This window comes from Carcharhinus amblyrhynchos, chromosome 5, assembly GCF_965287045.1.
Source record: "Carcharhinus amblyrhynchos chromosome 5, sCarAmb.v2.hapA, whole genome shotgun sequence".
Classification (NCBI taxonomy): domain Eukaryota; kingdom Metazoa; phylum Chordata; class Chondrichthyes; order Carcharhiniformes; family Carcharhinidae; genus Carcharhinus; species Carcharhinus amblyrhynchos.
In genome coordinates this window covers 5,751,306-5,764,507 of record NC_137328.1, presented here as the reverse complement: position 1 = coordinate 5,764,507, position 13,202 = coordinate 5,751,306, and the positions used below count along the sequence as shown (strand labels likewise).

At 42.4% G+C, this 13,202-nt stretch overlaps 1 protein-coding gene across 2 annotated transcripts in view; it reads right to left on the bottom strand.

The window, feature by feature from the left end:
- elp1 (elongator acetyltransferase complex subunit 1) overlaps nt 1-13,202 on the bottom strand; it is a 79,313-nt gene that overhangs the window by 44,885 nt on the left and 21,226 nt on the right. For both annotated transcript variants that reach the window (XM_080188396.1, XM_080188395.1), the window contains exons 10-15: nt 9,754-9,859; nt 8,091-8,321; nt 5,379-5,549; nt 3,424-3,523; nt 3,068-3,244; nt 1,705-1,811 (exon numbers count right to left, since the gene is read on the bottom strand). In XM_080188396.1, the coding sequence (XP_080044522.1) occupies nt 1,705-1,811; nt 3,068-3,244; nt 3,424-3,523; nt 5,379-5,549; nt 8,091-8,321; nt 9,754-9,859 (892 nt within the window). The remainder of the gene's footprint in view (nt 1-1,704; nt 1,812-3,067; nt 3,245-3,423; nt 3,524-5,378; nt 5,550-8,090; nt 8,322-9,753; nt 9,860-13,202) is intronic.

Sequence of the window (13,202 nt, the reverse complement as noted above, 5' to 3'; positions counted from 1 at the left end):
CTGCTGACACGGACGGAGAAATGGCAGATGGAGCTTAATTCAAGCAAGTGTGAGGTGCTGCATTTTGGGAGATCAAATATTAAGGATAAGTATATAATTAATGATAGGACCTTGAACAGCATTGATGTACCAAGAGATCTTGGTGTTCAAGTCTATAGCTTGTTGAAAGTGGCCACACAAGTAGATAGGATGGTAAAGAGGCAGATGGTATGCTTGCCTTTATTGGTTGGGGCATTGAGCATAAGAGTCAGAATGCCATGTTGCAGCTTTATAAAACTTTGGGTGGCACAGTGGTTAACACTGCTGCTTCACAATGCCAGGGACCCAGGTTTGATTCCTGGCTTGGGTGACTGTCTATGAAGTTTGCACGTTCTCCCCATGTCTGTGTGGGTTTCCTCCGGGTGCTCTGGTTTCTTCCCACATTCTGAAAGATGTGCTGGTTAGGTGCATTGACCCGAACAGGCGCCGGACTCTGGCAACTGGGGAAAATTTCAGTAATTTCATTGAAGTGTTAATGTAAGCCTTACTTGTGATTAATAAATAAACTTTAACTTTGGTCAGGCTGCACTTAAAGAGTATTGTGTTTAACTCTGTGGAATCTTTGGAGAGAATGCAAAAGAGGTTTACCAGGATGCAGTCTGGATTAGAGGATATAAGCTTCAAGGAGAGGCTGGACAAACTAGGGCTGTTTTCTCTGGAGTGGCAGAGACCTGACAGAAGTCTATAAAATTATAAGGGGTACAGATGGAGTTGACAGTTAGAATCCTTTTCCCAGGGTTGAAATAAATAATAGTAGAGGGCATGCACTTAAAGTGAGAGGGGGAAAGTTCAAAGGAGATGTGAGAGGCAAGTTTTTTTGTGACACAGACTGTGGTAGGTGTCTAGAATACGCTTCCAGCAGAGGTGGTGGAGGTAGATCTGATAGAGATGTTTAAGGGATTTTAGATGAACACATAAATATGTATTCAAGGAGTAAAGGGATATGGGCCAAGGACAGGCAGAAGGGATTAATTTAATTTGGCGTCATGTTTGGCACATGGACTGGAGGGTCTGTTCCTGGGCTGCACTGTTCTATGTTCTAAGGGATTGGGAGGGTCAGGAAACAAAAACTTTAAAAATTGTTTCCAAACGTTTGCAAAGAATATAAATCAGCACTTCCTCCCACATCTAACTCCATTAGCACTAACCCTCTGTTCCCCATCTCCCTCATATCTAGCTTCCCCTTGCTTGTGTGTATATTACTTGCCTCAACTACTCCTTCCAGTAGTGATATCCACATCCTCACCACACTCTAGGTAAAAAAAAAGTTTATTCTGAATTCTTGTTTGGATTGCAATGTTATATTGATAGCCTTCAGTTTTGTTCTACCCACAAGTGAAAACCTTCAGACCATGTCTGCTCTATAAAAAAAAGTCAATAATTTTAAAGACTTCCAATAGGTCACCCCTCAAGAGGGGAAGAGACTCAGCATGTACACCCTCGGCTGAAGTAAGTAAATCGTTCTGTTTAGGACGGAGTGGCTGGTCCACAGGAAGTGTTTCCCCATGAGAAGTTTCAGCTGGAGAGTGACAGGGGGTAAGACCACGATTTCTTGCTCAATATACACTCTTTAATAGAACTTCACGTTCCCAAGAACTGGCTGCTGACAAATGATGAAACACAGGTTACGTTCTAGAGAAGTCGCTTGATTAGAAATACACAAACCCCAGAAGTATCTCAGAATCTGCCCACTGGAAAGCTGCAAGGCGACGGTGCGCGTCTTCTGGTTGTGACACAGGTTGGTCAAATGGCCATCCACAGTTACAGGAGACCTGGGAAAATTAACAACACCTTTATTGCAAAGATGTAGCAGAAAGTGACAAATGTCGTGGTCTGCAGGGAATGGGGTTAAAATCTAAGGACAGTATTTGATACAGGAACATGGAAGGCAAAATACTGCACATGCAGAAACCTGAAATTTAATGCTGGAAATATTTAGCAGGACAGGCTGCCTGACATGCTGTGCATTTTCAGTTTATATTTATACCCCATGATAGACATGGGAGAGGAGCATTTGCTGAGTTAAAAGAATCGAAGATATATTCGAATTAAGTGGAACAGAGCAGAGGTTTAATTCTAGTGAACAGAATGGACATTCCAGGTCAGGGTGTGGGTGGGAAAAAATGGAGACAAACTTTTAAAATGGCACATATTTCGATATTCACAGAGTTTTATAATGTAAGCCCCAATAGTCATTTCACTCATTAATAATTAAAAATAGGTTGCTCCATCTCGCACATCCTAACACCCTTTGTAAATATCATAACTTTTGCATTTCCACGAGTTGCAAATACCGTACTCCTGGAATGCTGCAAAACTACCAATTCTGCATTTTAAGAATTCCAGTATGATTGGGATTGCTTGTTTCTTTTTTATTCACTCATGGGATGTGGGCAATGCTGGCTAGGCAGCAGTTGGTTCCTATCCCTAACTGCCCTCCAGCTGGTGGTGTGTGGCCTTCCTGAACTGCCAGTGTCCAGGAACACCCACAGGGTTGTTAGGAAAGGACTTCCAGGATTTTGAAGGAATGAAGTGAAGGAATGGCTGATATATATTTCCAGTAAAAAGTCTGACAACACCAGGTTTTAGTCCAACCGATTTATTTGATAGTAAACTCACAAGCTTTTGGGTTAGTCCCTTCGTCAGGTGAATGGAGAGTTCTGGCCTCAGACAGAGCATATCTGAGGCCAGAACTCTCCATTCACCTGATGAAGGGGCTAACCCGAAAGCTTGTGAGTTTACTATCAAATAAATCGGTTGGACTAAAACCTGGTGTTGTCAGACTTTTTAACCGTGTTTACCCCAGTCCAAAGCCAGCATATCCACATCATATATTTCCAGGACAGTGTGGTGTGTGACTGGGAGAGAAACTTGCAGATGGTGGCATTCCCAAGCCTCTGCTGTTCTTGTCCTGCTAGGTGGAGCGGTCAGAGGTTCAGAAAGTGATGTTGAAGGAGCCGTGCTGAGTTGTTTAAACTCTCTGACTCTACAAAAGGATGATCCTTCCGAAATGGGTCAGGTTCCATACCTGATCTGAATCTCTCCCTCCTGAGACTCCTCTGGTGAAGTTACCAGCTGACAGATAACAGACTGCGAAGTCTTGGGGCCTTGGCACAGAGCCAGAAATGTACTTTCCTTTACCCAGGTAATCATTCGCAACTTCAGTGGGTTCAGGGGTTCACTAACTCCCTCTTCAAACTTGATTCTGTCATTTCCACAAAAAACAAAAATGGATTAAAAGTTAATCATTCCTTTTAAAAAGAGTTCATCCAAAATGAACACCTTGGGCACAAATGGTGTTTTCAACATTTAATTTTTGAGAGTAAATAACACAAGTAGTTTATAAACGAGCAGGGAAGGGCAATATCTCCAAGTCAAACCAACCTGTATGTTTTTACCAGTTTGGGGATTGTGATGCTTATCTTCGATCCACTTCCGCCAACAGCACCAACTTTAACTGTAGGATCCTGATTCACCCCATCGCCTGCTCAGGACAAGCAAAAATAGAAATCTAACTGAAAATTCCTTTCATCATCTAAAATAATTTTATATTTTAATTCAAAAAACATAGATTTGCGTAGGGTGTTTCACAACTTCCCAAATCACTTCACCATGAACAAAATACTTCGATGACAAATACTTGTCATTGTTCTGAGAAGTTGTCACTGTTATAATGCGAGGATATGGGGCTGCCAATTTATACACAGCAAGCTCCCATGAACAGCAACACGGTAACAATCAGATAATCTGTGTTAGTGTTGTTGGCTGAGGGATAAATATCACCAGGACAATTCCGGTTTCCTTGTTGGAATAGTGCCTTGTGCTCTTTCACGCCTGCCTGAGAGGGCAGATGCAGCTTAAAACCTCATTCAAAAGACAGAACCTCCAACAGTGTGGAACCCTCTCAGCCTACAATAGGTGCTCAAGAAATCTTGGGTTAGACTCAGAATTTTTTGATTCAAGTGCTAACCTCTTAGCTATCAATTACAGCCATTTTGATTAAATTATGGATAGAGATAATTGTAAAATGTTCTGTGGAACCAGCTGATGAAGCAGCCACTGCTGCGAACAAGAACAAACTATGATGTGGAGATGTCGGCTTTGGACTGGGGTGGGCACAGTAAGAAGTCTCACAACACCAGGTTAAAGTCCAACAGGTTTATTTAGTAGCACAAGCTTTCAAAGCCCCGCTCCTTCATCAGGTGAGTGGAGGCATCTGTCATCACCTATCCACTCACCTGAAGGAGCAGCAGTGCTTCAAAAGCTCGTGCTACCAAATAAACCTGTTGGACTTTAAGCTGGTGTTGTAAGAACAAAGTATTAAGTGATATAGGTTTCAAGGATTAACATATATAGAAAGTACAATGGGGTGACATGGTGGCTGTCTGGCACTACTGCCTCAGTGCCAGAGATCCGGGTCAATTCTAGTTTCGGTCACTGTGTGTGTGTGGAGTCTGCATCTTCTCCTCTTGTCTGTGTGGGTTTCCTCCGGGTGCTCTGGTTTCTTCCAAAGATGTGCAGGTTAGGCAGATTGGCCATGCTAAATTGCCCCTTAATGTTCCAAGATGACTAGATTAGGGGGATTAGCTGGGTAAATGTTTGGTGGTTACAGGAACAGGGCGGAGGGATGTTCCTGGGTGGGATGCTCTGTTACAGCATCACTGCAGACATGATGGGCCAAATGGCCACCTTCTGCACCGTAGGGATTCAATGATAAAAGGGATTTCCAAGGAAGATACCTGAACTCTGAGGCTGTAACAATTGGGAAAAACTGAATAGGCTTGGGAGCACTTCTCTCTAGAAAAAAGACTGACTGATAACCTGATGGAGCGCTCTAAAACAAACAAGATGTGTGATAGGAAGATGTTTCCAATTGTGGGGATATCTAAAACTAGGGGCTCCAAATATAAATCAGTTGCTAATAAATCCATTGAGGAACTCAGCAAATACTCCTTTACCCAGAGAGTGGTGAAAATGTGGAACTCACTACCACGGGGAGTGGCTGAGGTGAGTAGCATAGAGGCATCTAAGAGGAAGCTAGAGAAACACTTGAAGAAAAGGGATATGCTTGTATAGTGAGATGACATAAGATGGGAAGTGGCTTGTGTCGAGCATAAACAGTGAATATTGTATTTCTGTAAATCCGAAGCAGTATTCTGAATTTTTGCTCAATTTAGTTAGAGAGGGCACTAAGTTAATTGTGTTATTGTCCACGACCGAGTGCACTCACTTATTGTGTGGAAGCAATGAGACGAATGGCCTTCGATGCATTGTCAGTTTACTTAGTACCAGGGAATCGTGAAATGAATACTGTTGTGATGAAGCCCGTAGACACTCACCAGCCTGGTAGACTGAAATCCGATTGTCTGTTGTCAGGACTGCAACGTCATTGCTCCTCTGTGGATCTGACGAGAACATAACCTGATTCACGGCACAGGGCAGCTGAAACTGATACGCACACATTGGCGGAGGCACCACTGTTTGGCGAAAAGGTGTCACCAGTACTTTATCTGTCAGCACCAAAAACAAGAAAATATACATTACTTATTTTTATTCATTCATGGGACATGGCCATCTCTGGCTGGCTAGCATTTATTGCCCATCCCTAGTTGCCCGAGGGAGTTGAGAGTCAACCACATTGCTGTAGGTCTGGAGTCACATGTAGGCCAGGCTGGGTAAGGATGGCAGATTTCCTTCCCTTAAGGGCATTAGTGAACCAGGTGGGTTTTTTGCGACAATCAACAAAGTTTATTATTTCATTTATTTGTCACAAATAGGCTTACATTAACACTGCAATGAAGTTAGTGAAAATCGTTGACTTAACTCAATCAAAAATAAACTTAAAAAGTTCCAGATTTTACTTCGCTGATGAGTCCTGATATCTTACATGTTTCAAATGGAAAATCTCAGTTGATGTCCCAGAAAACAAAAGCCCCTAAATATTCTTTGGTGAAATAAACTTGGGCACATGACAATCAGTAAACCACCTACTTGCAGAAATGTTTAGGCATGCAACTATATAACAGCACAGTTGAAGTACTGCAGGTATAGGAAATCTGAAATTGAAACAGAAAATGCTGGAAACACTCAGCAGATCAGGTAACATTTAAAGAAATGCTAATGCTGTTTCTCGCTAATGTAAAGTAAAAATGTAAAGTTTATTTATTAGTCACAAGTAAGGCTTATATTAAAACTGCAATGAAGTTACTGTGAAATTCCCCTAGCCGCCACACTTCAGCAGCTGCTCGGGTCAATGCATCTAACCAGCACGTCTTTCAGACTGTGGGAGGAAACCGGAACACCCGGAGGAAACCCACGCAGACACAGGGAGAACGTGCAAACTCCACACAGACAGTGACCCAAGCCAGGAATTGAAACCGGTCCCTGGCGCTGTGAGGCAGCAGTGCTAATCACTGTGCCACCCCGCCACCCCATACAAGTGCAAGTATCTCCAAATTTTAACCTGAATCCTGTCAAGGTACTCAGTTTGTCAAGAAAATAAATATTTCTTGACTCATCACCACACCACCAAGGGCAATTAGGGATAGGCAATAAAAACGCTGGCAAGACAATGATGCCCACATCCTGTTAAAGAATCAGATCCTGCATTATTGGCTAATGCCAGGAATAATTCACAGGCATAAACTGCTTCTCAAAGATGTGCTAAAAAAACACAGAAATCATCTCTGCACAGCATCTCATGTGACAAAACATGCAAATCAAGGTAAAATTGAAAAAGACTTGTATTCATACAACGCCATTCAAGACCTCTGGACATCCTAGGCGCCAAGATATTTTTGAAGTTTTGTCACATAATGTAGGAAACACAGTAGCTCCCACAAACAGCAATGACTTATTCAGACAGCATCTCAGCAGATGATCATGGATTTGCCAGTCATTAAAATTCTCAACCCCATTTTCTCCTTTCTTGCAGGTGCCAATGTTTCAGGCATCTCCTCAGCCTTATCCAAATAGTCATTCCAAGCGGTGGAGCACAGTTACACTTGAACTTTGTTTGTGCCTTATGTTGACACACAAACGTTTTCTCGAGCATGATGATGGGTTAACAATCAGAAGCAAATTTTATCCTTCCTTTATTGTAAAGTCTTAGAATCTCTATAGTGCAGGAGGCAGCCATTCAGCTCATTGAGTCTGCACCAACCACAATCCCACCCAGCCCCTATCCCCATAGCCCCACGTATTTACCCTACTAATCCCCCGACACTAAAGGGCAATTTACTATGGCCAATCCACCTCACCCGCACATCTTTGGATTGTGGGAGGAAACCAGAACACCCGAAGGAAACCCATGCAGACGAGGGAAACGTGCAAACTTTGCACAGACAGTGACCCAAGCTGGGAATCGAAGGCAGTCCCTGGCGCTGTGAGACAGCAGCGCTAACCACTGTGCCATCCCCTGGAGATTCTGAAGCAGCTGCTGTCATTTTAGCTCCAATTTAGCTAAATTCAGAGTCAACAGTGAACATTTTGAGTAAACGAATCATTCTGGGAAACAGAGCAACAAGGTTGGGTCAGCATGGCATGGTGAAGGAGAAATGTTTTTACTCAAGTCGTTGTGCTGTATAATGTACTGCCTGAAGGGACGGTACATTTCAAAAAAGATAGCTGGATAAATATTCTAAAAAGAACAAGGCTATGGGGTGGGGGCCTAACTGAAGAGCTCTGTCCAAACAGCATGATGGCCGAGCTATCTCTGTGCTGTATAATCATATTATCCACTTGGCTGCCCAGCCTTACTTCTCTCATTTCAAAACAAAAATAAATAGTTTTGAAGAGAATAGCTTGATTCATTCCAACATGAAACACAAAGTGACAACACATACTTACCTTTTGCTTTAAAGTGTTATTTTTAAATGGAACTGATTCACTTGTGACTGTATGAAGCTCAGAGTGTTGGGGGTGGGGCGTCGACACATTCTGTTCAAATAGCTCCACTAAGGTTAGTAGAAATGCTTACAAACCTCAATGCTAACATTTACTGGCAATGATTTATATAAGCAACAATTCTCAGGCTCAATAAGAATGATTACCTCCATCAATCACAGCTACGTTAGCAGAGTCACTGCTGTCGTCTCCCATACTTCGATCAGTGGTCCAATGCCAGTTAAAAGACAGGTAATGCCACCCACCGCAGAGCACATGCAGTCGATAGGGACTCTCAGGATCCCACATGAGGGATACAATCCGTTCTGCCTCATCATAACCAAAATGTAGACTCTGCTTCAGATACCAGTGGTAGTTTCCCATTGTCCACAACTGAACTGCAAGACAGTAAGAATAAAAACAGCCAAGTATTATTTAATGGCTCGAGGCCAAGGTTAAATCTGCAATCATGTCCAATCAAAAAATGTGGCATTCTTTTCTCTTCATAATAACAACATCCATTCCATGTGGGCACTTGGGCACGGAATTTGATTTGATTTATTATTGTCACATGTATGAGTGTACAGTGAAAAATATTGTTTCATCGCATGCTAGACAGACAAAGCACACTGTTCATAGAGAAGGAGAGGATGCAGAATGTAGTGTCACAGTCACAGGGTCTAGAGAGAGATCAACTTTATGCAAGGTAGGTCCATTCAAAAGTTTGATGGCAGCAGGGAAGAAACTGTTCTTGAAATCTGGAGATGGGATGATGCACAAAGAGGGGAAGAAGTTTCCATTTGTAGGACAGAGTAGAACCCGAGGGCACGATCTCAGAGTAAAAGGGACCACCCTTTAGAACTAAGATTAAGAGGAATTTCTTCAGCCAGAGGGTGGTGAATCTGTGGAATTCCATAAAAGGCTGTTGAGGGCAGGTCATTGAGTGTATTTAAACAGAGATAGATAGGTTCTTGATTGGACAAGGGGATCCAAGGTTACAGAGAAGGCAAGAGAATGGGGTTGAGAAACATATCAGCCATGATTGAATGATGGAGCAGACTCAATGGGCCAAATGGCCTAATTCGGCTACTATACCTTATGATCTAAAGTAGGTTCCGTATCATAACACCTGCCTTAGGTGATGCGCTGACCATATTACAGACTTGTACCCCCGTCCCCAACCATCACTCCACAGCACGATCCCAGCAAAGTGAGGAATAATTCTTAATGGGGTTAACACTGCAAATGGATCAATTACTGTTACTTTTTTTTGTTTGATGAAAACCAGCATCACTCAAAGAGGAGCCGATCCACCAAATGGTGGTGTTCAAAATTATGAGGGGATTTGATCAAATCTACGTTTCCAGGATGGGAACCAGAGGACCCAGAATTAAGACAAATGGCAAAAGAACTAGGGGGAGGTGAAGAGAAACGTTCTGTTTTATGCAACGAGTTATATTCTGGAATGTGCTGCCTGAAAGGATGGGATGGAGGGGGATTTAATGGTGAGTTTCAAAAACTGGTTAAATATTTGAAAAAGGAAGAATTTACAAGGCTGTGTGGAAGGCGTGTAGGACCAATGGACAGCCCTTGCAAAGAGACAGCACAACATGACAGGCCTCTTCCTGTGTTATATGATTTTAACTCATATTTATTATACCATCGGAATTTAAGTCTGGCTTGGCATTCTGTCAGGCAGTAAGATCTTTAGACATATTACAAAGCACAAAGAACAAAAGTATTTGTTAAAAATCAAGTTAACATTCTGCTTGGATCTAGGATGTTAGGTAGGGGGCAAAAACTCCAGACCATCTGGAAGATAACTTTTACCATATGTATTTTGATGGGCATCTTTGATCTCTTCATTCATTGATCTCAAATCCTCTAGCCAAACTGCCAGCACAGTGGAGTCACTATTCCAAAGCATCTCATTTACCTAATCAACAATAAAAACCAAGCCAGTCAGTAACATAAAGATCATTTCCAACAAAGTGCAAAAAATCTACAGGTTAGAAATATAACTACACTTTCAGCACGGGCAGCACAGTGACGAGCACTGCTGTATCAGAGCACCAGGGACCCAGGTTCGATTCCTGGCTTGGGTCACTGTCTGTGCGGAGTCGACACATTCTCCCCGTGTCTGCATGGGTTTCTGTCAGCTGCTCCAGTTTCCTCCCACAATCTGAAAAGACCTGCTGGTTAGGTACATTGTGTACCCAAACAGGAGTCGGAGTGTGGCGACTAGCGGATTTTCACAGTAAGTTCACTGCAGTGTTAAGGTAAGCCTACTTGTAATACGAATAAATAAATTCAATCCAGTTTTTAATCTAAGTAACTTGTCTGATTCAGACAAAAACCAGACAGCTGGTTAGATAAACAGTAACAACCACTGATGAAAAAACCTGCTACACAAAGCAATTTTTAAAAAGTAAATCAACAATAACACCTCAATGCTTTTCTGTGAATATCATATAGAATATACAGCACGAAACAGAACTGTTATGCTCCATCAGAGGCTGCAGATCCTTCTATTCCTTTCTCCCTCCTACACTTAGTTAACTTCCCTTTAAATGCATCTCTGCTTCAGATGAGCACTTGAAATCCCACAGTATACAAGATTATGGACTAAGTGCTGGGAAATAGGATTAGATTAGATAGGTGCCTGATAGCTGGTACAGATACAATGGGCCATAAGACATAGGAGCAGAATTAGGCCACTCAGCCCATCGAGTCTGCCCCACCATTCAATCATAGCTGATATTTTTCTCATCCCCATTCTCCTATAAACCCCGATTCCTTTCTTAATCAAGAACCTATCTATCTCTGTCTTAAAGACACTCAATGACCAGGCCTCCACAGCCTTGTGCGGCAAAGAGTTCCACAGTTCCGAAAGGCCTTTTTCTTATGAGTTTTCCTGTAACCACTCTCTATGGAATAGAGCTCCACATTCTCACCACTCTGAGTAAAACGTTACTCCTGGATTGCCAATTGGATTTATTAGTAACCATATTGCGTTGATGGCCCCATGTTTAACATACACCGGCAAGTGGAAATATCTCCACATCTACTCTACAGAATCCTTTCATAACTTAGAGACTTCTATTTAGTCATCTCTCTGTCTTCACTTCCCTCATAAAAGCCCGTCACGCCTTCTGAAGCATGTTCATCTTTCCAGATTGTTGTCCCACCCAAGTTACAGTTCACCATTATAAATTGTTTCATGTTTTTTCCAGTGTTCCACATCTTCTCTATAAAGTGTAGACCAAAATTCTACACAGTACAAGTGGTCTAACCAAGGTTCTCTTTATGTTTAACATTACTTCCGTCTTTCCTAGTTCTCTATAAATGAAGCCAAGTGCTATTTTGCATATTTGATGGATTAGTTAACTCATGATTTGTGAATCTGTAGCCTTCAATCACTTTGTGCTTCTACCACTATTTAGACTGTTATTTTCCAAGCAGTAGATGACCTCATGCTCTTCCTAAGATGTTTCCAAATAAACAAATTCCCTTGCACTTACATGACCAATGGGGGCGGAACGATGGCACAGTGGTTAGCACTGCTGCCTCACAGCTCCAGGGATCCAGGTTCAATTCTGGTCTTGGATGACTGTTTGTGTGGAGTTTGCATGTTCTCCCTGCGTCTGTATGGGTTTCCCCCAGGACACAGAGTCATAGAAGTTTACAGCATGGAAACAGGTCCTTCGGCCCAACTTGTCCACGCCACCCTTTTTTTTAAAACATCTAAGCTAGTCCCAATTGCCCGCATTTGGCCCATATCTCTCTATACCTACCTAAATGCTTTTTAAAAGACAAAATTGTACCTGCCTCTACCACTACCTCTGGCAGCTTGTTCCAGACACTCATCAGCCTGTGTGTGAAAAAATTGCCCCTCTGCACACTTTTGTATCTCTCTCCTCTCACCTTAAATCTATGACCTCTAGTTTTAGATTCCCCTAACTTTGGGAAAAGATATTGACTACCTATCTGATCTATGCCCCTCATTATTTTATAGACCTCTATAAGGTCACCCCTCAGCCTCCTACGCTCCAGGGAAAAAAGTTCCAGTTTGTCCAACCTCTTTTAATAACTCAATCCCTAAATCCCTGGTAGCATCCTAGTAAATCTTTTCTGCACTCTTTCTAGTTTAATAATATGCTTTCTATAATAGGGTGACCAGAATTGCACACAGTACTCTGAGTGTGGCCTTACCAATGTCTTGTACAACTTTAACAAGAAATTCCAACTCCTGTATTCAGTATTCTGACCAATGAAACCAAGCTTGTCGAATGCCTTCTTCACCACTCTGTCCACCTATGACTCCACTTTCAAGGAGCTATGAACATGTGCTCTTATATCTCTTTGTTCTATAACTCTCCCCAGTGCCCTACCATTAACTGAGTAAGTCCTGCCCTGGTTCAATCTACCAAAATGCATCACCTTGCATTTGTCTAAATTAATCTCCATCTGCCATTCAACAGCCCACTGGCCCAATTGATCAAGATCCCGTTGCAATTGGAGATAACTTTCTTCACCATCTACTATGCCATTAATCTTGGTGTCATCTGCAAACTTACTAACTATGCCTCCTATATCCTTATCCAAATCATACATATAAATGACAAATAACAGTGGACCCAGCACTGATCCCTGAGGCACACCGTTCGTCACAGGCCTCCAGTTTAAAAACAATTCTCTACAACCACTCCTGGCTTCTGTCAAGAAGCCAATTTTGTACCCATTTAGATACCTCATCCTGGATCCTGTGAGATTTAACTTTATGCAACAATCAACCATGCAGTACTTTGTCAAAGGCCTTGCTAAAGTCCATGTAGGTAACATCAACTACACTGCCCTCATCTACCTTCCTGATTACCCTTTCAAAAAACTCAATCAAATTTCTGAGTCATGATTTTCCACTCACAAAGCCATGCTGACTGTCCCTAATCAGTACTTGCGTCTGTAAATGCCTGTAGATCCTATCTCTCAAAATACCTTCCAACAATTTACCCACCACAGATGTCCGGCTCACTGGCCTGTAGTTCCCAGGCTTTTCCCTGCAGCCCTTTTTAAACAAAGGCACAACATTTGCCACTCTTCAATCTTCAGGCACCTCACCCGTGGCTATCAATGATTCAAATATCTCGGCTAGGGGGCTCGCAATTTCCTCCTCAGCCTCCCACAATGTCCTGGGATACACTTCATCAGGTCCCGGGATTTAGCTACCTTGATGCGCTTTAAGACTTCCAGCACCTCCTACTCTGTAATATGAATACTCC